A 26,264-nucleotide genomic window follows, 5' to 3' on the forward strand; every position below is an offset into this window, starting at 1 on the left:
TCCGTCTCAAAAAAAAAAAAAAAAAAAAAGAAAAAGAAAAAGAAAACAAGGGAATGCCTGCTTGTGTAGAGACAGCAGTTTAAAGGAGACAGGTGTGGTACGGAAGCCTCCAAAAGAATAGAGGGCGGACTGACAAAGGCCGGTTGATAAAGGAGAGCCGCCTGTGGAAGGCCAGAGAGGTTGTGTTTGGAACCCAGGCTCATAATGAGCCTAAGATAAAAATGGCATTGATCCATGCTGCTGCCAGAGGTCGCTGATATAGTGTCATGGGGTCCCTTGGTAGGTTGGGGGTCCGGGGTGGGGGAAGCTGTCAAAACGCTGATGAACACAGTTTATGACGGACTCAGACGAAACCCGGGGAGGAAAGCTGCAAGCTGGCGCTGGGAGGTCGGCCTTGGTGTCTGCTGTTCATTGCCAGGGTCAGAAGTTGGCTCTGTGTTTGTTCAATAGGATGGAAAAAAAAAAAACAAAAACCGCGGGACAGCGCTGAGTGGAGGAGAACTACATTCAGCCAATGGGCATGAAAATGAATTTAAGCTGCTTTGTGCAAAAACCCTAGGTGTGCGGACGAAAGAGAGACAGGCAGAAGGTTACAACAGGTCAGGAATAAATAACCACCAGGCGGAGGATCCAAGATTCCGTCCTTCCTTTTGTTGGATGAGGAGCGCCAGGCAAACGCGTCCACAAAGGCTTCGGAAGGAAGCGGCTCGCCCGTCCACACCCGGCTCCTGCCCCGGGTGACTATTAGGGGCCCCGGGGGTGGCATAAGCCCGAGACCCAGGGGATCAGCTCTCCCCGAAGGCCTAGCAGCGGGGACCCCAGAATAAGTCGGGGGCGGGCCCCAGCGCGGCAGGAGAGGGCCGGGCGGGCGGGTGAGCAGATCCCACCCCTTCCTGAAGGAAGCGCCCTACCCGCCGCGATTGCTGCCGCCGCCGCCACCGCAGCAGGTCACAGCCCCTCGAGGCGACAGCGGCCCCGCGGCACCAGAGCAGGTAGGCGCGGCGCCCCCTCCCCTGCCTGGGCCAGTCGCGCAGCCAGGGGGCGTCCGGCCCGGCCCCGCGCCCAGCCCGCAGGCGGAGACCGGGGACGGCGGGGGCTGCAGCGCGGCTGGGGCGGCTAGGTCCGCCAGGCTGCGGGGCCCTGCCCGGCTGCGGCCCCCTCCCATAGCGTCCTGGGCGCGGGGCCGCCCACGGGAGCCCTCCGCGGGCTCACGCTCCCCGGCGAGTCCAGGAGTCGGTGCCGGCTCTGCCCCGCGCTCTGCGAACGCCCGAGCTGGCGCGCCTCGGTCCCCGCCGCCGCCGCAGTGCCGCCAGCCCGCCCGCCCGCTGCGGCCCCAGCCCCGGCCCTCTCCTTTGACAGGTGTCCCCACCCGCCGCCCCATCATCTCGTTATCGGGTGGACTAGGGTGAGAAGCGACCCCAAGTTTGACCTCCCGGTCCCTTTGCCATTCTCCCTGCACTTTGCCGTTAGCCAGGTCAGGCTGGCTCGGGAAGCAGGGGATCTGGGAAGGAGGCACTAACTTGCTTTGCCCTGTGTACCGCCCTCCACTCTAAATGCACACTCTTCCCTCCTTTCCTGGGTGCACACTTGGGAAGAAATGGGATTTTTGGTTTTTCGGCGGGAGGCCGTGGTAGGTGGGTTACCTAGGCTCTTTGGTAATCCGCTGCAATAAAAAAGTGATTAGCTTTGGGTTCTGGAGAGAGTCCTTGAGTGGTTTTCTCCTCCTTAAATGAATCAAATGGAAAATGAGAGGGTTTTCCCATTTTAAATTCATTCTCCTTTTCTCTCTACTCATTCCTTTCCTCCACCCCTACCCCCACAGCATTTTATGATGTCCCAAACATTTCACTGGTCTTTTTGGTCAGGTTTATTCCGGCCAGACTGCCTTTCACGGTTGGGCCAGGATTGTGACTGCATGTGGGAACATAGCTCAGGTAGAATGGAAGTCCGTCTTCCCGAGTGAACCCATTCCGATGTCCTACATGCGAGGTCCTATTGGGGAACCAGATATACTAATGCCATGTTGAAAAACAAAACCAAACAGTTACTGGAGCTAAAACAATAACAAAGCCTAAATGGCAGGATCAGTTTCTGCTTCTTTCTCTGCTTGAACCAAAGACATTTTAATAGTGCAGGGCTATAACTCCATTCTGGGCAGCCGTTCATCAAAAGGATAGTTGAGTGTGGATTTATAAACTCCATGGTAGCAGTCATTAAACTGACCTACTTAAAGTTTCCTATTTCAAGGAAAAATTGTTAGGCCCGTATATGTGACCGATCAAAGAATTTTAGTCTCAGCTCTCATGTATCAAATCCCAAACTTTTTCTTGTATGTGTTGTAGAGACTCCATGTTTCCAGGATTAACTATAGCCATCATCTATTAATGAGCTAGAAATGTGAGCTTAATCTTCAAGGCATAAGCATAGGAATTTTAATGGTGCGTCCTTTATACATTATTTAATAAATGTTTTGCAAGTCCCCCAAGTTGGAAGCTCACAAACTGGACATGGTAAATAAAAGGGTAAAGAAGTTTTGCTAACAATAATGACTAGTTGATAGATGTTATGACATTCACAAATATATTAAAGTATTTGAAAACCACTTTAATGCATGTTTATTATAATCTGCCATTAGCTGAATGCAATCTGTTTGGATTATTTAAATTGGCATTTAAGTCTTCAGAGCAATTGCTTAATTCATGCATTTCTCACAAATGCCTTTTCCGTGTTGCTTTGTGGGGGGATAATTTGCTCTATGGCGTAATTTTTTTTTTTCATGAACACAATAATGCGTTATATTTAGCCTTTGTTGTAGAACTACCACAATCATGTTCACAATGACCTTGCAGGGGTTTTTGGGCTCACTTTACCTGCTTTGCGGTTGTCAAGAGGGAAGGCCCTTTGCTTTACACTCTTGTCTGTCTTCTTGCTTTGTCTCCCCTGTGACCCACACCTCTTTAGTACAGTGGGTCAGATTAGCAGGGCAGCCTGGAGTCACGAGAAAGGAAAAGCTAGCTGGACCCTGCAATCTCAGCCATTTGGTTTCACTGTAATCTGGCCATTTGGGATCAGTTCAGTAACCAATTAAGCAAGACAAACACTGACAAGATAATGTATTACTTCTCAGTCATCCCCTTTCACAGAAGAATCTGTAACACTTAGAATCAGCACTACAGTGTGATTAGGTTCTGGTAAGGGTCAAATGAGATGTGCGCTGAAGTTCCCAAAACATTATAGGGTCCAAGTGTTATTGAATCCGGGTCTAAGTTCATGCAAAGGGTAGGACTAGACACAGGTGTGTAATAAGTGTGTCCCTACTTTTTTTGTTTGTTTGTTTTTGAGACGGAGTCTCACTCTCTCGCCCAGGCTGGAGTGCGGTGGCACAATCTCAGCTCACTGCAACCTCCGCCTCCCGGGTTCAAGCAATTCTTCTGCCTCAGTCTCCCAAGTAGCTGGGATTACAGGAGTCCACCACCATGCCTGGCTTTTTTTTTGTTTTTTTTTTTTTTTTGATTTTTAGTAGAGATGGGGTCTTACCATGTTGATCAGGCTGGTCTTGAATTCTTGACCTCAATTGAGCCACCCGCCTCGGCCTCCCAAAGTGCTGGGAATACAGCCAGGAGCCACCGTGCCCAGCCCCTGTCACACGGGTCCGTGTGAAGAGAGTCCACCAGCCGGCTTTGTGTGAGCAACAAGGCTGTTTATTTCACCTGGGTGCAGGTGGGCTGAGTCCGAAAAAGGAGTCAGCAAAGGGTGGTGGATTATCATTAGTTTTTATAGGTTTTGGGATAGGCGGTGGAGTTAGGAGCAATGTTTTGTGGGCAGGGGGTGAATCTCACAAAGTACATTCTCAAGGGTTGGGAGAATTAACAAAGAACCTTCTTAGGGGTGGGGGAGATTACAAAGAACCTTCTTAAGGGTAGGGGAGATTACAAAGTACATTGATCAGTTAGAGTGGGGCAGAAACAAATCACAATGGTGGAATGTCATCAGTTAACGTTATTTTCACTTTTGTGGATCTTCAGTTGCTTCAGGCCATCTGGATATATACGTGCAGGTCACAGGGGATATGATGGCTTAGCTTGGGCTCAGAGGCCTGACAGCCTCTACTTATTTTAACTATAAATTTTTACTCCTGGAGCTGATGGTGCCATGTATCTTTATATTTTTTTCATAGTTGTTCTAAGTATTTTAAAACTTGTTCGTAAATTATTGGAACTTTAAGTTATTGTTATCACCAAATATCATTTCCTGGTATGTTTAGATTTTTTTTTTCTGGTATGTTTAGATTTTGAAAGACAACTTGTGGCAATGGAAAAATCAATCATCATGCAAAGAGATTTTAGATCAGCCATTTAGAATATTTTGAGATAATCGTGAAATCTTTGGCAGTAGCCTTCAAATTCAGCCCCAAACTATTCTGAGCCAAACCAGCTCTGGTAGGTAGGGCTTGAAGCTCTTTTACTAAGTGAGAAATTAATATTTTCCTTTTTGGCATCTATAAACAGCCTTTTCCAGATCAGTGCTGTCCAAAAGAACTTTCTGCATTGATGGACGTGTTCTGTAATCTGTCCAGTATGATAGCCATGAGCCACATGTGGCTATTGAACAGTTGAAATGTGGGCTAGTGTAACTGAGGAACTGAATTTTAAATTTTATTTAACCTTAATTAATTTAAATAGCCACATGGGGCTAGTGGCTTCCATATTGGACAGTATAGTTCTAAATTTTCTCCCCATATTTCCTAGAGAGATAGCATTTAAAGGCAATTACCCTTTAATTAGAAAAAAAAGTGGCAATTGGCATTGATAATACCAGAATTGAGATTTGACTTCATAATCCTATTGCTATGAAAAACCACTTGTGAGGCCACGTGCAGTGTCTCACGTTTGTAATACCAGCACTTCGGGAGGCTGAGGTGGGTGGATCATGAAGTCAGGAGTTTGAGACCAGCCTGGCCAATACAGAGAAACCCTGTCTCTACTAAAAATACAAAAAAAAAAATTAGCTACGCATGGTGGCAGGCACCAGTAATCCCAGCTACTCGGGAGGGTGAGACAGGAGAATTGCTTGGTCCTGGGAGAGGCAGAGGTTACAGTGAGCCAAGATCGTGCCACTGCACTCCAGCCTGGGCGACAGAGCTAGACTCCATATCAAAAAAAAAAAAAAAAGAAAAAGAAAAAGAAAAGAAAAACCACTTGCACTTGCTTTGAAGAAGATATTTTGTGCTGAAGTTCAACTCTACTCTAAAAACAGTTTCTCTTTTTAATTTCTATGTGTCTGCTAGCCTCAATAATAAGCATCACCCAGAGTTGTTTAGATGCCTGGCCGCTCGTGTCAGTGTTCATGAACTTGAGCTAATTTGCTCTTTTGCACATTATAGATCATGTATTCTTAGAGTCAGTTTCTGTACGTTTCAATTTTTCAAGGGAGAGGAGGTTCAGAGAAAGGTAGGAAGTAGGTAGTGATGCACAACTCTCACGCTCTTCCCTTGATTACAGTCACAGAGACCCTGTGAAAAGTCTGACAAATGGGTACCCCTGGCTGCAGGAGCAGCCGAAGCCTCTGCCTCTGTTGGACCCTTCTTGTCTGGTTTCTTTCCCTTGGGTTTCAAACCCAGATCCTCTTGCTCAAGTCCAGCCTGTGGAGATTACCAAATCCACTTAAGGTGTAACCTACCATTATTTTTAGTAAAGCCATTACAATGGGATTTGATTTAGCATCAAGCATGTTGTTTCCATTTTTAAACTAATTTGCTTTGATTAAAGCCATTATTTTGATCATGGAGAGGGACATGTTGTTAATTAGACTGTTTTACAAGACACTGCCTCTCATGTTTCTTGGGTGAGTGATGCTCCCGCACCCAGCATAGGCATCTGGGGTACTTCTCTCCAGGCCATAGCTCAGGGTCCTGGGGGTTCCCCTCCTCTGGAAGGGACTCTTCCTCAATCAATTATTTAAAAATTTATTGACTATGTTTGTGCCTACTAATTATAGATTGACATAACTCCCAAATTATCTCTGTCTTGAAGGTATTAACACCCCCGATAACATTTCCCAAATTAGTGTCCATCCCATAGGGTGATGGGGATGCTTGAATAAATGCTCTATATAATCTTTTTTATTATTATTTTTTGGAGATTTATAATGCACAATAGCATGGTAAAGCCTCTAAGATGAGATACATATACTTATTTAACTTTTTATTGTTATTGTTTTCTGTTCTTTTCTTTTCTCTTTTAATAGAGACAGTCTCACTCACTCTGTCACCCAGAATGCTCACTGCATTCTTGAACTCCTGGCCTCAAGGGATCTGCCCACCTCAGCCCCCCAAGTAGCTGAGACTACAGGCGTGTGCCACCATGCCTGGCTGTTAGTGTTTTCAAAACAATTTTTCTTACAACACTTACTGTAGTATTTTTAAAATTACATGTCTTGGGTCATAAAATCAATTGAACAGGTTAGGATCAGCATTTTTCTTGATGAAATAAAATGTGTAATAGAAGTGGTCACTGTGCATCCTTCTTAGTGAGAGTTACTAGTGTTTGATGAAACTTTGGCTCCTCCATGTATAACAAGTACCAGGCCACAAGGCAGTGGAGAGTAGTGGTTCAGAGCACTAGAGAGGCCGGGCACGTTGGCTCACGCCTGTAATCCCAACACTTTGGGAGGCCGAGGCAGGTGGATCACTTGAGGTCAGGAGTTCAAGACCAGCCTGGCCAACATGGCAAAACCCCGTCTCTACTAAAAATACAAAATTAGCCGGGCGTGGTGATGTGTGCCTGTAATCCCCCCTCCAAGAAAAAAAAAAAAACAACACTAGAAAAACAGGACCCCGGACCCCTAGGTTCAAATCCTAACTCTGCGCCACTCAATCCATATGTAATAAGCAGCATATATGCATATTTATTATTTGCATTATTATTACATAAGTGTATATGTGTATACTGGTTCATAATGTAAAATATTGCCTATGAAACTAGGCCTGGGATCCACTTGAGGAAACACTGACCTAAGACAAAAATAATAGCTAACAGTGAGTAACATTACTGAGTGCTTACCAAGTCGTCCGTGCTGAATGCTTTGCATCTGTTATCTTGTCTCTCACAACAGTCCTTTGGTGTAGGTATTGCCATTATCCTGCAGTACCTACATCCCAGTAAGTAGTGAAGGCAGAATAGGAACCCACGCAGTCTGGCGACAGCCCAAGCGTTCAACCACCTCACCTCCCATCTTACAATGTGATAGCGATACATAGATGTACATCTATAAAACTGTGAGGCTCAAAAATTGTAGAGCATTGTACAAGTGCGGAAATAAGCTGATGCCAGTTATTTTCTGTGTAAGAGGAGGCCTGATGGGTGATAGGGGAATCATTGCACATTTAGGCAGGAAGAGACCTCACTGCTGCCAGCCTGTGGTCTCTGAAGGTTAATGCCCTTGAAAAAACAGCTATATACCCAAAGAAATATGCTTGTCCCAGAGACTGACTACAGATTGTGTCTCCAGAGCTGTCTTCCTTCCCTCCTAACCACTTCCTAACTTCTGCACACATTTGTTTGTAGCAGATAGTGACAAATGGTCTCAATAGATACGTCCGTCTTATAAATCTACCACTATTTACTACATCCTAAGTTATTTGTCTTTTCAAAATCACCTCCTGCCCACAAGTGCCTCGTGACATAGTTTTAATAAAATAAATAGAAAACAATGTGGTTTTAAGAATTTCATATGACAAAAGAAGTCTTGAAAATGAGGCTGGAAATATTTTTTCTCCAGTGCAATCTAGAAAGTAAAACTAATTTCATTTTGGAAGTAGATTTCAGTTTTCCTTAAAGGTCAAACTTAATGTAATCAGATCACTTAAAATCCATAGACTTTGTCAGGTAGACTAGAAGAGGCGACAGCTTGCCATCATGCGTACTTTCCTTTAAAAAGTACAGAAGCTGTGTCTAACATGTGAAAAATTCTAAAGCTATTCAGATTTTGTTCAAGGCTGTAGAATCGTCCATCTCTGAGGAGAGCGATCCAGACTCTATCTGTGGAATACAAAGGGGCAAGATGAACTGCCTTTGAGAAAACATTGAAAGTGGGGTAATACTTTTAGACAAGTGTAGACAAAGCTTAAGAAGTAACTATGCTTAACTATGGCAGTATAGGAAATTAGCCCGTAGTTTAAATGATATTATTTAACTTCGAAGCAATTATAATGAATTATAATAACAATCAACTGAATATAAACATAAATGTCTCCAAAAATAGCATAGCTTTACTATTCATCAAACATTTCATTTATTAACAAAGTAGATTTCTTACTCTTTTTTTACACTTATGATGACTTGACTGCCAAAGAAATATTTAAATGGCAATAATTGGAAGTTTGAAAGCATAAATTAAAACTGTATGTAGCTGGCCGGGCACGGTGGCTCACACTTGTAATCCCAGCACTTTGGGAGGCCGAGGCGGGCGGATCACGAGGTCAGGAGATCGAGACCACAGTGAAACCCCGTCTCTACTAAAAAATACAAAAAATCAGCCGGGCGTGGTGGCGGGCGCCTGTAGTCCCAGCCACTCAGAGAGGCTGAGGCAGGAGAATAGCGTGAACCCAGGAGGCGGAGCTTGCAGTGAGCTGAGATTGCGCCACTGCACTCCAGCCTGGGCGACAGAGCGAGACTCCATCTCAAAAAAAAAAAAAGAAAAAAAAAAAATTGTGTGTAGCTAAAATTAACATATATTTTTTAAACTGTGCTGGTTGATAAAATAGTCTTTCAAGTTATTTTCATTCTGTTGATTCATGAGTGAATAGTGTTAATTAAGAAATGTTGATGCCATTGTAATGCAATCCAAATAGAAATAGTATTTTTTTACTGAACTTGGAGTATTTGCAAATTAAAATTAGAATTCTGTAATATAATCATCCTGGAATTTCTAATGGAAATATATCTCCTGGAATTTGTAAATTCTAGTTTGCCCTGAAACTTGAAGTATATTTATATAGAAACACTGATAACTAAAATATACCTACATGTAGTAGCAGGAATATTAACTTGTGGGTGACATTTTTTCTGCCTTTGTGGTATTATGTTCCCACATACCATAGACTTCAAAAGTATGGCATTCTGAGACATTTTCCAGTCTTGTCATTGACAGCACAGTATTCACAAAAACCATATTTATCTCCTGTAATTTTAGCAACTAATAGAATTGTTCTTGAGAAAGCTGATTATCTTTTCTGTGACATTTTGATTGGTGTTTCCCCATTTTAATTTCAGCTTACATGTGGCATAAAATTGATTTATATGAAAAGGAGTGGTTTGCCATTTTATAACAAAATTTTGATTGTATATGTATGCACATAAAAATAAAGATGAAAAGTCTCCATTAACTGATTCGCAGAACAATATAGTTATGATCAAATAGTGGCACATCGTGATCTTTTAAGATCAAGCCACTGACCCAAATCATGTTCTCTTACAGAGCCGTAAATGTAGCAATTCAGAAATGTTGCTTTTTATTAGCTATTGGACAATATTTGTGAAGTCCCTAGCACAGTCCTTGGCTCAGAGTGACTTTTTTTTTCACTCTTCTTTCTTGTTCATAACACAAGTTCTAACTTATTTTATCGAAATGGGAAATTAAAGAGGATTGTTCTGAGAAAAAAAAGAAAAAAAAAAGAGGATTGTTCTGGATGATAACTGTTCTCCTGTTCAGTGTCTCAGAGCTAGAAAATGCCTTTGGAAGGCACGCAATTTATTTCTTAGAGTCTTGGCTTGACCATAGCCATCACAGAAGGATGAGACTCCATTCCACTTTGGCCTATGAATATTTTATATTAGTTCTCAACATATTGTTTGTCCAGGCCAACTTAACATGACTCTGATGTTGTACCTTAAGGCTTACTTCGGTTTCATCTGGCTTCTAGTTTGCTTGCTTGTTGCATATTTACCTTGCCTTTCCAAATAAATCATTATATCTTTGTGTTTAGAAATTATATTAAGTAAATGTTTTTGTCTTAGGGCATTTGATGTTTTTTCGATAGGAGTCAGCTATTTTGTAAATAAAGTCCAACTGGAACACAGCCATACCCATTGTTTTCATGTTACCTGTGACTGCCTCTACATGAACACTGAAGAGTTGAGTAACTGGAACAGAGACCATGTGGCCCATAAAGGTGACAATGCACTGGCTAGCCTGTTATTGACTTAATTTTTAATTTTGATTAATTTAAATTTTAATAGCCTCTGTGGCTACTGGACAGCAGTTTCAGATGGAACACAAAGGTGTGCTTTCCTCCAGGCCAGTTAACTATGTGATCTGGCTTCTTGTGCTGCCCTAAGATGCAGCACCCTTCCACTGGGTTCTTCAGACAGACCATTGACCTTTGCCCATGGCTGGCCTGGGCAGACCCTGGACTGAAGAAGTTCTTGATGAGTTGCTACTTTGGACAGCACCACAAGCCCAGAAGAGATGGCAAGTGAGGCAGGGGGCAGAGGTTCTCAACCATGGCTGCACAAAAAATCATCTGAAGAACTCTACAATTCCAGAGGTGCCCTGAATCTATTAAATCAGAATCTCTGGGTGGGTCGGGGAGCTCAGACACCAAACTTTTTTTTTAAAGCTTCCCAGATGATTTCATTGTGCTCTACTGGCTAGCAACATCACAGGTGAGCTAGGTAGTCCATGTACTTCAGAATTCCACCAGGTCATCACAGGCATGCTTACGGGCAGATGGGCAGGGAAATGGACACATGAAGGCTGGTGGACCCCTAGCTTAGCTTAACAGGAAGGCTCTGGTGGGGACCGAGCTGTTTTCCCACCTGGTTTCTCTAGCGCCAGGGCCCATTTACTCAGTAGGGCCAAAGTGTAGATTTGTGTGTGACAGAGGTGAGCTTCAAAGAAGGAAAAATGCAGGATCTTCCAACTCACACATCCAGTACTTTCCACTTATATATTCAAAAACATTTATAGAGCACGTTTTAATCCATTTTTGTGTTGCTATAAAGGAACACCCGAGGGTGGGTAATTTATAAAGAAAAGAGGTTTATTTGGCTGCTAGTTTTGCAGGCTGACGAGAAGCGTGGTGCCAGCATCTGGTTCTGGTGCGGGCTTCAGGCTGTTTCCACTCATGGTGGAAGGTGTGGGGGAGCCAGTGTGTGCAGAAATCATATGCCAAGAGAGGAGGCAACCAGAGAGAAGGGAGGGAGGGGCCAGGCTCTTTTTAACAACCAGCTTTCTAGGGAACTCACAGAGTGAAAATTTACTACTGTGAGGATGCTACCAAGACATTTATGAAGGATCAGCCCCATTACCTAAACCCCTCCCATTAGTTCCCACCGCTAACATTGGGTATCAAATTTCAACATGAGGTTTGGAGGGATCAAATATCCAAACTATACCAGAGTGCCTACTGCAGATATGCCACACTTATTCAGTCTAGTGGGGTGACCGCCATGTAAACAGTTATCATACAGTGGGGTAAGCATGCTAATTGAGAGGCATCCTAGGGTACCATGAGAACACAAGGGGCAGCTGTCCTGGATAGATAAGGGGAGAGACATCAGGTGGTGCTTTCCAGAGACAGGATCAAAAAGAGTAGTCACGTGAAAAGGGGAAAATGAAAAAAAGCAGATACACACTGGGATGAGGCCCTGGCTGACTTTTCTGTCCCTCTAAGTCTGAACACTATAAGATTGCTCCTTCCTAAGGAAGACTTTCCCTGCTATTTTAGCAAACCTCATGGAATGTCCTTATTTTAACTGGCCTTTACCATTTACCCATTCATTCATTCATTCAAATATGATTTATTGAAACATTGCTATGTGTAGACATAATCTAGGTATTGGTGATAGAGCACTGAACAAAATGGACATTTCTGTCCTCGGGGAGCTTTACATTATAGTGGGGAAGACAGACCGTAGATAAATAAATAGTATAGTGTATGCTGTATGTGCTATGGAGAAAAAAATCACGTAAAGAATTTGGGGGTGCTGGAGAATGTTTTCTAAGAACTACAAGTTTCATTGCAGAATGAGGCAACCCCCTTCCACCCTTTCTCATCCCAACTCTTCATTCAACTCCCAGTCACTCCTGTTTATTTCTTAAAGAACTGACAGTCTGGCTCCATGTCTTTCTGCACCTCCCTTTTTCCCCCAACTCTTGCAGTAACCTATGGCAATGACATCATCCTAGAGGGTCTGACCGATGAATTCAGCCTCAAACTCCACTGGACCTTCTTAGCATCTTCCCCTCCACTAAACCATACCTACTCACTCTCAACCCTCCACCCAAACTCTTGTCTGGCTGCTATTTTTTCGCCTCAGAAATCTTAACCCCACTATCCCATTCTCTGAACATAACTGTGCATCCTTTGAACATGACTGTGCATCCTTCCACCTCTTTCTTTTTTTTTTTTTTTGAGACGGAGTCTTGCTCTGTCACCCAGGCTAGAGTGCAGTGGCACGATCTCGGCTCACTGCAAGCACCACCTCCTGGATTCATGCCATTCTCTTGCCTCAGCCTCTCCGAGTAGCTAGGACTACAGGTGCCTGCCACCACGCCCAGCTAATTTTTTGTATTTTTAGTAGAGACGGGGTTTCACCTTGGTCTTGATCTCCTGACCTCGTGATCCGCTCGCCTCGGCCTCCCAAAGTGCTGGGATTACAAGTGTGAGCCACCACGCCCAGCCCCTTCCAGCTCTTTCATACCCTTCTTCCTCAATCTGTTTTTTCATTGAGCCCTCTAGTCTCTTGACTTCCCTCAGCTGCCCAAACTCTTTCTTATATATCCATCTGTATCTCTGTTTTCACAGTGCTATAAAGAACTGCTCAAGAGTGGGTAATTTATCAAGGAAAGATAATTTCTTTGACTCATAGTTCTGTATGGCTGGGGAGGCCTCAGCAAACTTAAAATCATGGCAGAAGGGGAAGCAGGCACGTCTTACATGGTGGCAGGTGAGAGAGAGAGAGAGTTTATGAGAGAGAGCATGTGAAGGTGGAACTGTTAAACACTTATAAAACTATCAGATCTTGTGAGAACTCACTCACTACCATGAGAACAGCAAGGGGGAACTGCCCTCTTGATCTAATCACCTCCCACCAGGCCCCTCCCCCAACACATGGGGATTATGGGGATTACAGTTCTAGGTGAGATTTGGGTGGGGACACAGAGCCAAACCATATCAACCTCCTTTCCTCAGAGGATATGATGTCCATTTTTCTTTGTGTTTAAGACCAGCACATCACCTGAACCCCTAATGCCATCTCCTTTCACCTCCTTTGTGTCTGGGACTTTTGCTCTATTATTATATTCCTCTCTTCTGTGGTCCTGCACCTCTCTCTGCTCTTTGCTAGCTCCTTCCCATCAGACAAGCATCTGCAAGTTTCTTCCATTCTAAAAAATAATTCTCCTGGGTTAAATAAATTAAGATAGATCTCTACAATAGAATACTCTACAGTCATCTGAAATATTGACAGAGTTGTATATATCTCCAATAAAGAGATGATTACAAAAAGAATGAAAGAGTTTAAAGAGCTTTGTTAAGTGATTTCCTTTTTAAATTTTATTTACTTACATGTTTAATCCTTACTTGTGTTAAAAATCCACATAACGGAATTGACCACCTTCACTATTTTTAAGTGTACAGTTCAGTAGTCCTAAGTATATTAACATTGCTGTACATCCAATCTCCAAAACTTCTTTTGTCTTATAGAACTGAAACTCTGTACCCATTAAACAACTCCCCATATCCTCCTACCCCTAGCCCCTGGTAACCATTATTCTACTTTTCTCTATGAATTTAATTTCTCTAGATACCTCATATAGGTGGAATCATATGGTATAGTATTTGTCGTTTTGTGGCTGGCTTATTTCATGTAGCGTAATGTCCTCATGATTCATCCATGTTGTAGTACGTGTCATAATTTCCTTCCTTTTTAAGGCTGAATAATATTCCATAGTATATATACCACATTTTAAATCATTTTATTTTTGAAGAAAAATATTTTTGTTAGTATATGTAAGTGTATATATTCATATGAATATATTACATGCAAACATATATTTGTGCAAAAGATTGCACATCAAATGTAACAGTGGTTATCTCTAAATTGGGGATTTTTTTTAGTACTTCTCATCTTCTTCTTTATCACCATCTCTACCTTCTGAAGTATTTCCAATGAACACATTTCCCTGTAGTGAAAGCCAAATGAGACTACCCACCATGGGTCTTCATTGGCTGCAATGCTATTACCCCCAGGATGGGGCACTTGCTCACCTCTCTGGCTCACCTATCACCACTCCCTGCCTTACTCATGATTCCCTAATCATCACAAACTCTGTTTCCTGCGCACACAAGTGGTTGGGAGCCTTGCAGCCCTGCCCATGCCCTGGCATCTGCGTGCAGTGCCTCCTCACCAGCTTAAAGCCTTCACATCCCTGAAGACCCAGCCCAGGGCCATTGCCTCCTCGCTTGCCCACCACCTGCCCCAGTGCTGGGTTAGTTTCCTCTCTTTGGAGCTCGCTGGTTTCCTGTACCAATTTCCAGCTGCTGTACTTATTTCCTAATTAATTATCTATGAGTTGCATGGGAGTGGGACTGTGTCTTCCTATTCACTCCATCTAGCACAGAGCCCAGCCAACAAGCTCAGCAATTTGGGGAGCCACTTTTGGTTCAGAGGGACTGGACTGCAGCATGCTCAGAAAGGCAGCTGGGAAAGGAGATGGAAGACTTGCCCTGGGGCCCTTCATTCCACAACACCCTGCTGCCCCTTGCACGAACAATGTAAAGATTTTTAAATACATTACATTTTATTACAAATAGATGTTATTGAAAATAAATTTGATATTTAAATGATTGAAAAACGATGTTTTAATTTTTTAAGTAATTTCAGCTGTTTAGGAGGTACATGTCCAAGTTTGTTACCTAAATATATTGTGTGATACTGAAGTTTGGGATACAATTGTTCTCATCACCCAGGTACTGAGCATAGTACCCAATAGTTTTTCAGTCCTTGCTGTCCTCCCTCCCCTCTCTGGTAGTCCTCATCTTTATGTCCATGAGTACCCATTGTTTAGCTCCCACTTATGAGAACATATGGTATTTGTTTTTCTGTTTCTGCGTTAATTCACTGAGGATAATGGCTTCCAGCTGCATCCATGTTGTTGCAAAGGACATGATTTCATTCTTTTTTATGACTGTATAGTATTCCGTGGTGTATATGTACCACACTTTCTTTAACCAGTTCCTCACTGATGGGTACCTAGGTTAATTCCATGTCTTTGCTATTGTGAATAGAGCTGTGATGAACATATGAGTGCATGTGTCTTTTTGGTAGAAAGATATATTTTCTTTTGGCTATATATCCAGTAAGAGGACTGCTGGTAGTTCTGTTTCAAGTTCTTTGAGAAATCTCCAAACTGCTTTCTGCTGTGACTGGACTAATTTATATTCCCACCAACAGTTCCTAAGCATTCCCTTTTCTCTGCAGCCTTGCCAACATCTGTTGTTTTTTGACATTTTAATAATAGCCATTCTGACTGGTGGGAGATGTTATCACATCATGGTTTTGATTTGCATTTCTCTGATGATTAAACCTTTTTTTTTTTCTTTTTTTTTTGAGACAGAGTCTCACTGCGATGCCCAGGTTGGAGTGCAATGGCACAATCTCAGCTCCCTGCAACCTCCGCCTCCTGGGTTCAAGCTATTCTCCTGCCCCAGTCTCCCAAGTAGCTGGGACTACAGGCGTGTTTCACCATGCCCAGCTGATTTTTGTATTTTTAGTAGAGATGGGGTTTCACCATATTGGCCAGACTGGTCTCAAACTCCTGACCTCAAGTGATCCGCCCACCTTGTCCTCCCAAAGTGCTGGTATTACAGGTGTGAGCCACTGCACCCAGCTGATTAAACCTTTTTTTTTTTCATGATTTTTGGCTGCTTATATGTCTTTTTTTGAGAAGTGTCTGTTCATGTCTTTTGCTCATTTTTTATTTGGGTTATTTGGTTTTTGCTTGTTTAATTGTTTCTTATAAATTCTGGATATTAGACCTTAGTTACATGCGTAGTTAACCAACATTTTCTTCTCCCGTTCTGTAGGTTGCCTGTTTACTCTGTTGATAGTTCCTTTGCTGTGCAGAAACTCTTTAGCTTAATTAGGTCCCACTTCTCAGTTTTTGTTTTTGTTGCAATTGCGTTTGAGAACTAAGTCATAAATTATTTTCCCAAGGTTGATGTCCTGAATGGTGTTTCCTAGGTTTTCTTCTAGGATTCTTTTTTTTTTTGAGATGGAGTCTCGCTCTGTTGCCCAGGCTGGAGTGCAGTGGCGCAGTCTCAGCTCACTGCAAGCTCCGCCTCTTGGGTTCACGCCATTCTCCTGCCTCAGCCTCTCCGAGTAGCTGGGACTACAGGTGCCTGCCACCACACCTGGCTAATTTTTTTGTCTTTTTACTAGAGACGGGGTTTCACCGTGGTCTCCATCTCCTGACCTTGTGATCTGCCCACTTTGGCCACCCAAAGTGCTGGGATTACAAGCGTGAGCCACCGCGCCCGGCCTCTTCTAGGATTCTTATAGTTTGAAATCTTACATTTAAATATTTAATCCATCTTGAGTTAATTTTTGTATATGGTGAAAGGTAGAAGTCCAGTTTTATTTATTTTATTTTGTTTATTTATTTATTTTTGAGACAGAGTCTCACTCTGTTGCCCAGGCTAGAGTGCAGTGGCGTGGTCTTGGCTCACTGCAACCTCCACCTCCTGGGTCACACCATTCTCCTGCCTCAGCCTCCCAAGTAGCTGGGACTACAGGCACCCGCCACCACGCCTGGCTAATTTTTTGTATTTTTAGTAGAGACAGGGTTTCACTGTGTTAGCCAAGATGGTCTCGATCTCCTGGCCTTGTAATCTGCCCACATCGGCCTCCCAAAGTGCTGGGACTACAGATGTGAGCCACTGCGCCTGGCCCCAGTTTTATTTTTCTGCATATGGCTAGCCAGCTATCCCAGCACCATTTACTGAGTAGGGAATCCTTTCCCCATTGCTTACTTTTTGTCAATTTTGTCAAAGATCAGATAGCTGCAGGTGTGTGGCATTAATTCTGTGTTTATTCTGTTCCACTAGTCTGTCTGTTTTTGTACCAGTACTATGCTGTTTTGGTTACTGTAACCTTATAGTATAGTATAGTATATATACTATAGTATATACCAGAGGTATCACATTACTATACTATAGTATGTAGTATATATATATATATATAACTATATATATCTATATATGTATATATACAACTATATATAGATATATAACTATATATCTATATATGTATATATAGATATATATACTATAATATATATAGTTGTATGTATATATTATAGTATATATATATACTATATACTATAGTATAGTAATGTGATACCTCTGGTTTTGTTCTTTATGCTTAGGATTGCTTTGGTTATTCCACCTCTTGTTTGGTTCCATGTGAATTTTAGAATAGGTTTTTTCTAGTTCTGTGGGAAATGACATTGGTAGTTTGATAGGAATAGTGTTGAATTTGTAGATTGTTTTAGGAAGAACAGCCATTTTAATAATATTGATTCTTCCAATCTGTGAGCATAGAATGTTTTCCATTTGGTTGTGTCATCTGTAATTTCTTTCAGCAGTATTTTATAGTTCTTCTTGTAGAGATCTTTCACCTCCTCGGTTAGATATATTCCTAGATTTTTTGTTTTGTTTTGTTTTTTTGCAGCTATTGTAAATGGGATTGTGTTCTTGATTTGGCTCTTAGCTTTTTTTTTCTTTTTTTGAGACAGTCTCGCTCTGTCATCCAGGCTGGAGTGCAATGGTGCAATCTCCGCTCACTGCAACCTCCACCTCCCGGGTTCCAGCAATTCTCATGCCTCAACCTCCCGAGTAGCTGGGAGGTGTGCACCACCATGTCCAGCTAATTTCTGTATTTTTAGTAGAGACAGGGTTTTGCCATGTTGGCCAGGCCATTCTCAAACTCCTGGCCTTAAGTGATCTGCCAGCATCAGCCTCCCAAAGTGCCGGGATTACAGGCGTCAGCCACTGTACCTGGCCAAGTTTATAGGATTTTCTAAGTATAGATTCATACCGCCCCCAAAGAGAGATAGTTTGACTTTTTCTTTTCCTGTTTATTATTTTCTTTCTCTTGCCTGATTACTATGACAAGGATTTCCAGTACTGTGTCAAATAGGAGTGGTGAGAGTGGGCATCCTTGTCTTGCTCCAGTTCTCAAGGGGAACGCTTCCAGGTTTTGCCCATTCAGTATAATGTTGGCTGTGGGTTTGCCCTAGATGGCTCTTATTATTTTGAGGTATATTCCTTCCATGCCTAGCTTCTTGATTTTTATCATGAAAGAATGTTGGATTGTATTGAAAGCTTTTTCCACATCTATTGAGATTATCATATGGTTTTTGTTTTTAATTCTGTTTATGTTATGAATCACATTTACTGATTTGCATATGTTGAACCAGCCTTGCATGCCGGAAGTGAAGCCTATGCAATCATGGGGAATTAACTTTTTGATGTGCTGTTGGATTCGATTTGCTAGTATTTTGTTGAGGACTTTTGTGTCTATGTTCATCAGGGATATTGGCCTGTAGTTTTCTTTTTTTGTTGCATCTTTACCAGATTTTGTTATCAAGGTGATGCTGGCTTCATAGAATGAGTTACGGAGGAGTCCCTCCTCCTTGATTTTTTGTCTAGTTCCAGTAGAATTTGTATCAGCTCTTCCTTGTACATCTGGTAGAATTTGGCTGTGAATACATCTGGTTTGGGGCTTTTTTCATTGGTAGATTTTTTTAAATTACTGCTTCAATTTCAGAACTTGATATTGGTCTGTCCAGAGTTTCACTTTCTGATTCAATCTTGGAAGACTGAAAAAAAAACGCTACATTTCAGTCTTTTTTTTTTTTTTTTTTTTAGGCACAGTCTTACTCTGTCACCCAGGCTAGAATACAGTGGTGCAAACATGGCTCACTGCAGCCTCGACCTGCCTGGCACAAGCCATCCTCCTACCTCAGTCTCCCAAGTAGCTGGGACCACAGGTGTGCACCTCCACACTTGGCTAATTTTTGTATTTTTTGTGGAGACGAGGTTTTGCCATGTTGCCCAGGCTGGTCTTGAACCCCTGGGCTCAAAGAATCCACTTGCCTGGGCCTCCCAAAGTGCTGGGATTACAGGCATGAGCCACTGTGCTTGGCCCTACATTTCGATCTTAATGATACTGGTCAACTCTGGCGCCTATGCTGGGTCAGGTGGGCAGGGCCTTCTGTTGTGTTGGGCCCATCAGGCATGTTCAATAAATACCTGTTAACTTCCTTAATAACCCTGCTAGTTCCCTATGATCAAACTTCTCTTCCTTAAATTCATCCACTTTGACAGGCTGGGACAAGAGTTCTTTAACGGCAAAGGAGGCCTCTATTATCACCCTCCAAGTCATGCGATAATGACTAGCTGCTCACACTACATGTATGATTGACCTCGAACAGGACCCTTATGGGAAATAAAAACAAATCAAAAGATCTCCTACCGACATGGCACCCTAGGGTGTTTAAGCACCTTAGTAGGTGAAAACTTAATGAATATTTGCTGCACTTGATGTTGCCAGCTACACCTGGACGGTGAGGGGCAGTTAATATCCGATCGTTTGTAATAGTGGTTCACACTGACAAGCTCAGAAAGGCCATCGAAATTTGGTAAAACAAATCTTGCAAAATGGTGTAGTTAGGTAGTTTGGGAAAATTTTCTTATGTATCAAAGGAGGATCTGTAGGCCTCCCTTAGGGGACATTGAAGGGACAGAAGGAAAAATGAAAAACAGTTTTAATTACTGTGGAAATGAACTGATTGGAGTGGTCTTCAGCTTCTCAGCCCACAAGGCTTTCTCTTGATTTTTCCCTGAGAGAAGTGGCCCTATGTGAATGATTTACCCAGAGCATCTGAAATAATTTTAGGAAAAATATTGATTGATGACAGGACAGTTCATGTTTGAAATGCTACATCTTTTAGCTCTTGAATGAGTCTGTTGTATCTTGGCATAGGTAACCTGTACTCTTCGCATCAGAGTCACAGCCTCTTCATTCAATGTTGTCTTCATCCAAGATCAGGCCCTTTTGTAGAAATCTGGCTAGACTAGTTAGTTCTGGTTTTTATATTGTTGTTTTCTTTCGTTTTTTTCTAGTAGGCTAGAAAAAGTAGTAACAACGTTCTTGGAATAAGCATTAGACTTGCAGATGTAATATCAGCATTCAAGTCCTGGCCTAATCACCCGCTATATTGGCTGTGTGCTTGGATAAGTTATTTATTTAAGCTTAGGTTTCCATTTTTCAGCGGTTAAATGTGGATATACTTGTCTGTCTGGCTCTCTAAACTGTATGTGGTTGAAAGTAAGGGTCATGGCTCATCCACCATTGGAAACTCAATATATGGGATAGATCCTTGCAAGTAAGAACTCTGTAAATCTTTGTTGAACAAGTAAGATTGATCTTACCTACTTTACAGGTTGTTCTGAAGAGGAAGTAGAATGAGAAGCAGCAGAGTGTAGTGTTAAGAGCACAGGTCCTGGAGTTAGACCCCCTGGGCCCAATCCTGGTTCCAGCATTCCCAGCGGTGTGATGTTGGACAGGTATTACTTTTGTGCATCTGTAAAAGTGGATGCTAGTACCTACCTCCTAGGGTTGTTGTATTAGTTGTACCTGGCACATAGTAAGTGCTATATACATAACAGTCATTAATATAGTGCATGAAACATTTTGCAAAGTGCTATTCACATAAAGGTAATATTTATTCCATGAGGTCTTGCGACTATTGGACACCCCGTGAAGTACTTTCAGTACTGTGTCTTTCCCGGTCTTAACTAGTGGTAATTCCTTTCAGTTTCACATTTTCTTTGGTCCAGCTAGTGTGTCTTTCACCTGGATCCATTTAATGACACTGACGATCATCTTGATGCAAATATAAGGTTCCAAGAAGGACTGAGCTTCAACTGACCTGCCTGGAACTCTTCTACCTACTCTCTTCTTCCACCACTTGCTATTTAGAAATAAGTCTGATAACTCCCATGCATTACAAATTTTTAAGACAATGTTAAATAACCATGGTTTGATGTGTGAAAACCCTGCAGTAGTTTCCACACTGGTTTCCCTACCTCCTGCCTTTTGGCCACTGGGGTCTCATGCATAGGTCCTGCTTACCTCATCTTCCCTGAACTTCACTTTCACAAGGTCTCCCTGCATCTGGGAGCCCTCTTGAGTGACTACTTATTTATAGGACCAAATCCAAGCTACAGGGATTGGCATTCAAGGCCACGTATAATCTGAACCCATTTTATTTGTCCACATTTTTCTTCCAGTTCCTCTCTTATGTAGACTTTTACTGCCCAGTGATCTGAACCCTGTCCTGTCTTCTTCTGTTTTCATGGTTCCCACATTGAAATGCCGTCCCTGGCCCGTTCTATTTATTTACATTTGTCCACAGCTTTAAGACCCACTTATTCCATAAACCTTACCTTTTCCTAAACATTGACCGGCTTCCTCCTATATTTTTGCATTTGGTTATATTTAATTAAGAGCTTTATTAGATGCCATTTTTTATTAGTATCTTCTCATTAAAGACTCAGACCAAGTTGATAATATTAAAATTATTATAAGCTTTCCAGTTAGGCATTTAGGAAAACTGTCCTTGTTTTGTATGTGTAAGTAAAAAAAATAAATGAATAACATTTTTCTCTTGGCAGCTGTATTTCTACCTCACTGCACATTAAGTATGGCCCTAGAGTCCAGACCATATGTGGTAAAACAAAATAATATTATAGAGCAAGGCAGGGCTGTTACTATTATGGGAACCATAAGTATATATTTCTTGACTTTTTATGGGAACCATAAGTATATATTTCTTGACTTTTTATGGGAACCATAAGTATATATTTCTTGACTTTTTAGAATACATGAGACTTGGGCTGTTTTAGTATATCAACATTTCATCACCATTTAACCATGGATAGACTGTTGAATTAAGAGCCAGAACCCCACTGTCATTTAAGTACATAGTGGGAATTCAGTATTTAAGTACATAGTGGGAATTCAATAAATGTGTACAGATTGATTTGTGGCTTATTTTGGGCTCCTCACTGATTTAGTCTGATTTGTACATTTCAAGGCATCTCTTTGTACTAATTTAGAATATCGTCTAATGCTGAAGTTTTATTAAATTTAAGAAATAATGAAATAAAATATTGTTGCTAGAGTACATAGTACATCCATCATTGTAATCAACATCCTTTTCCTTTTCTTTCCCCCTCTCTGTTCCTTCTTTTTCTTCTGTTTTTTTCACATTGATGGTTATCTGAAATGAGGAGAGCAATGAGCTAGGAGCTGTATAGATGTGTAGATGAATGAAACATTGCCTCTTCTCTCTAAGAAATTACAGCTGAGCATAGCAGACATACATGTGAACAACTATGATCTACCCATATTATGAGATTGAATAAAATCAGGGTTAAATATTTACATAAGAAAACTTTGGGGAAATACAGAGAAAGGAATAGAAGGTTAGAAAGTATATAACTTAAATCATCCTTACTAAGCTTCTAGTATGTGCCAAACCCTGCACAAGATAATAATTATGTGACTGCATCCCCATAACAAATATTTGAGGTAGGTACATTAATCTGCTTTTCAAAAATAAATAAATTGGAATGCACCGTGATTAAATAAATTGCTTAAATTCAAACAGCTAGTAGAGACAGAGCTGGGATTCAAATCAACCTGTCTTAGAAGAATAAGTTCACAAGATCTATTGTACATCATGGTGACTAGAGCTAATGACGATATATCATATACTTGAAAATTGCTGAGAGAGTAGATTTTAAGTGTTCTCACCACAGAAAAATAAGTATGTGGGATAATGCATATATTAATTAGTTTGATTTATCCATTCCACCGTACATACATATATCAAAACATCATGTATGCCATAAATATATACAACTTTTATTTGTCAATTAAAAAATAGCACACAACAATAAATCAACCTGTCTTTATATCAAGATAAAAATATAGTAATTATGTAAATAAAAATGTTTCAATGGGTGCTTCTTTTAAATAACCAGAGCTTTGCAAGGGTTTGCATTTCCCTAGAAGAACTTAGCCAGGATAAAAAGGAATAAGATGCAAAATATTAATAGTAATAATAATAATGCTTAGAGGGAAAAAAGCAAAACCTTTTTAAGAAAACACCCTTCAGTTTTGAAGCTTCCCAGGTAATGAAACACTAATTAAAAGAATAGGTAATAGCCAGGCGCAGTTGCTCACACGGTATTCCCAGCACTTTAGGAGGCTGAGGTGTGGGGAGGATTGCTTGAACTCAGGAGTTTGAGACCAGCTTGGGCCACATAGTGAGACCTCATCTCAACAAAAAAAATCAATAAATTAGCCGGGCATGGTGGCATGCACCTGTAGTCCCAGCTACTCAGGAGGCTGAAATGGGAGGATCATTTGAGCCCACAAGGTTAAGGCTGCAGTGAGCCATGACAACAGAGCAAGACCTTGTCTCAAAAAAAAAAAAAAAAAAAAGAATAGGTAGAAACATTGAATGACTATGACTTACTTGGGCTTAGACACCAATTTTATGTGCAGGTGTTTGCCTCAACAGTTCCTTCTTCCAGATGAACATTAGAAACACTGTCAAATTCCAAATTAATCTCGTTAAGTTTTTCTATTGAATTCTCTGATATCTCTAAATTTGGCAAGAGTGGTTTTCTTCACAGTATTCTATCAATAATTTACCTTCCAGGAACATTTATTCAAGTTTTTGTGTCTCTTAGTAGTTTTGTGGGATTTGTTCATGTACATTTCTTATAGGTAGTCCTCAATATTTTATGGGTTTTGTTGCTATTGTAAATGTTTCCATTTTTTCCTGTATATTTAAAAGTTGTTTGGATTTTTATCCTTTATCCAATTCATTATATGAACACTCATTAATTCCAATAATATTTTAATCAATTCTCTGGTCTTGCTGTTGCAGATAATAATTCTATGTTATTGTAATTAGACCCCTTATTTCTGTTTTTCATCTTACTGAATTGGTAAAAACTGCCAGAACAGTGTTAATCATCATGATAATAGTATTCATTCATCCTAATTTTGTTTAATAGGAAAGCTCCCCTTTCACCCCAAAGAATGATGCTGGATGATAGTTTGAAAAAGAGTTTGAAAAAGAGAGATACTCATTATAGAATCTTTCTATTCCTGGTTTTCTTAGCTATTTTGTAAGGAATGATCACTGAATTTTATCAAATATCTTTTGTCTTTGTTTGTTTGAGACAGGGTCTAGGTCTGTTCCCCAGGCTGGAGTGCAGTGGCGTGATCTCAGCTCACTGCAGCTTTGACCTCCCAGGCTCAAGTGATCCTCCCACCTTAGCCTTCTGAGTAGCTAGGACTACAGGTGTGCGACACTACACCTGGCTAATTTTTGTATAATATTTTTTGTATAGTTAAGGTTTTGCCATGTTGCCCAGGCTGGTCTCAAACTCCTGAGCTCAAGCAATCTGCCCACCTCAGCCTCCCAAAGTGCTGGGATTGCAGGCATGAGCCACTGCACCTGGCCCCTCAAATGTCTTTCTAACATCTTTTGAGTTGGTTCTAAGGCTTTGACTCATTAATATATTATAAGTTGTTGATAATACTGACTGTAAATTTTCTGGGATAAACTCTCCTGGGTCATGGTTTGTTTTTCTTCTAGTATGTTGTTGACATATGCTATTTTCTATTTCAGACTTTTTTTACCCATCTTATTTATCAGGGCAATAAGTATATATCATATGTAATTACATTTGGGGATTACATTGTACATACAGTTTTATATCCTGAATTTTCTGCATATATAAGCATTTTCCTGTGGCATTAGAAATTCTTCAAAAACATATTTGAATGGCTGCGAAGTAATCATAGGTACATTATAACTTACTCCTTCCTCTGTTTTTCATTGCTTCAAGTTTTTTTCTAACTTTCTGCTGTTATAAAATAATGCATAGGCTGGGTGCGGTGGCTCATGCCTGTAATCCCAGCACTTTGGGAGGCTGAGGTGGGTGGATCATTTGAGGTCAGGAGTTCGAGATCAGCCTAGCCAACATGGTGAAACCCTGCCTCTACCAAAAACACAAAAATTAGCCAGGCTTGGTGGTGGGTGCCTGTAGTGCCAGCTACTCAGGAGGCTGAAGCAGGAGAATCACTTGAACCTGGAAGGCAGAGGTTTCAGTGAGCCAAGATCGCGCTACTGCACACCAACCTGGGTGACAGAGCAAGACTCTGTCTCAAATAAAATAAAATTAAAATAATGCAGAGATGAATATCTTTATATATGAACCTTTGTTCACATCTTGGATTGCTCCCTTAGTGTATTAGTTTCCAACGGCTACCACAACAAATTACCACAGACTTTGTGGCTTAAAACAGCAGAAATTTATTCTCTCACAGTCCTGGAGGCCGGAAATCCAAAACCAAGTTGTCAACAGCGCCCTGCTCCTATTGAAGACTCTAGGGGAGAATCCTTCCTCACCTCTTCCAGCTTCTGGTGGCTCCTGGCCTTCTCTGGCAGCATTATTCCAATCTCTGCCTCTGTTTTCATGTGTGCTTCTTCCCTATGTGTGTCCATTTCCTTTCCTCTTCTTTTTCTTTTTTTTGGCATGAAAAACTTTTTTTTTAATTTTATTTTTTTTGTGCTCCTCTCCTCTTTTTTATAAGGACATCACTCATTGGATTTAGGTCCCACCCTAAATCCAGGAAGATCACTTCTCAAGATCCTTAACTAATTGCATCTGCAAAGCCTCTATTTCCAAAGAAGATGACACTCACAGGTAATGGGGATTAGGTCTTGGACACATCTTCTGGAAGGACACAATTCAGTCCGGTATGCTTACTGTGAATTTGTGTGAGCAGAAATACGAAGTCAAGGATGGGAGCATTTTTAAGGCTCCTGATACTTATTACCCAGTTGTTTTCCAAAGTGTGTAAAAGGACCTGCTCATTTATCATCAGTGGTATGGAGAATACCCATTTGTCTACCTCTTTACCTGCATTAAGTATTACCATTTAAAAAAATATCTTTTCTTCTTAGATAGAGTAAACTTGGAAATTCATTATTTTAAAATTTCTTTAATAATTGGTGAAGTTGGGCCAGATGCGGTGGCTCACGCCTGTAATCTTAGCATTTTGGGAGGCCAAGGTGGGCAGATCACGAGGTCAGGAGATCGAGAC

The 26,264-nt window shown here is 41.3% G+C and overlaps 1 protein-coding gene across 2 annotated transcripts in view; it reads left to right on the plus strand.

The window, feature by feature from the left end:
- The first annotated feature begins 306 nt into the window (after positions 1 to 306).
- Positions 307 to 26,264, plus strand: part of TMEM150C (transmembrane protein 150C) — an 81,636-nt gene continuing 55,678 nt past the window's right edge. The window contains exon 1 of one of the 2 annotated variants that reach the window (XM_055297188.2): positions 307 to 737. In XM_055297188.2, the coding sequence (XP_055153163.1) occupies positions 658 to 737 (80 nt within the window). In that variant the 5' untranslated portion in view covers positions 307 to 657. Of the gene's footprint in view, positions 738 to 874; positions 993 to 26,264 lie in introns of those variants that run through there. The other variant, XM_055297189.2, reaches the window with a different exon arrangement.

The sequence above is a fragment of the Symphalangus syndactylus genome, chromosome 10 (assembly GCF_028878055.3).
Source record: "Symphalangus syndactylus isolate Jambi chromosome 10, NHGRI_mSymSyn1-v2.1_pri, whole genome shotgun sequence".
In the NCBI taxonomy this organism is placed as follows: domain Eukaryota; kingdom Metazoa; phylum Chordata; class Mammalia; order Primates; family Hylobatidae; genus Symphalangus; species Symphalangus syndactylus.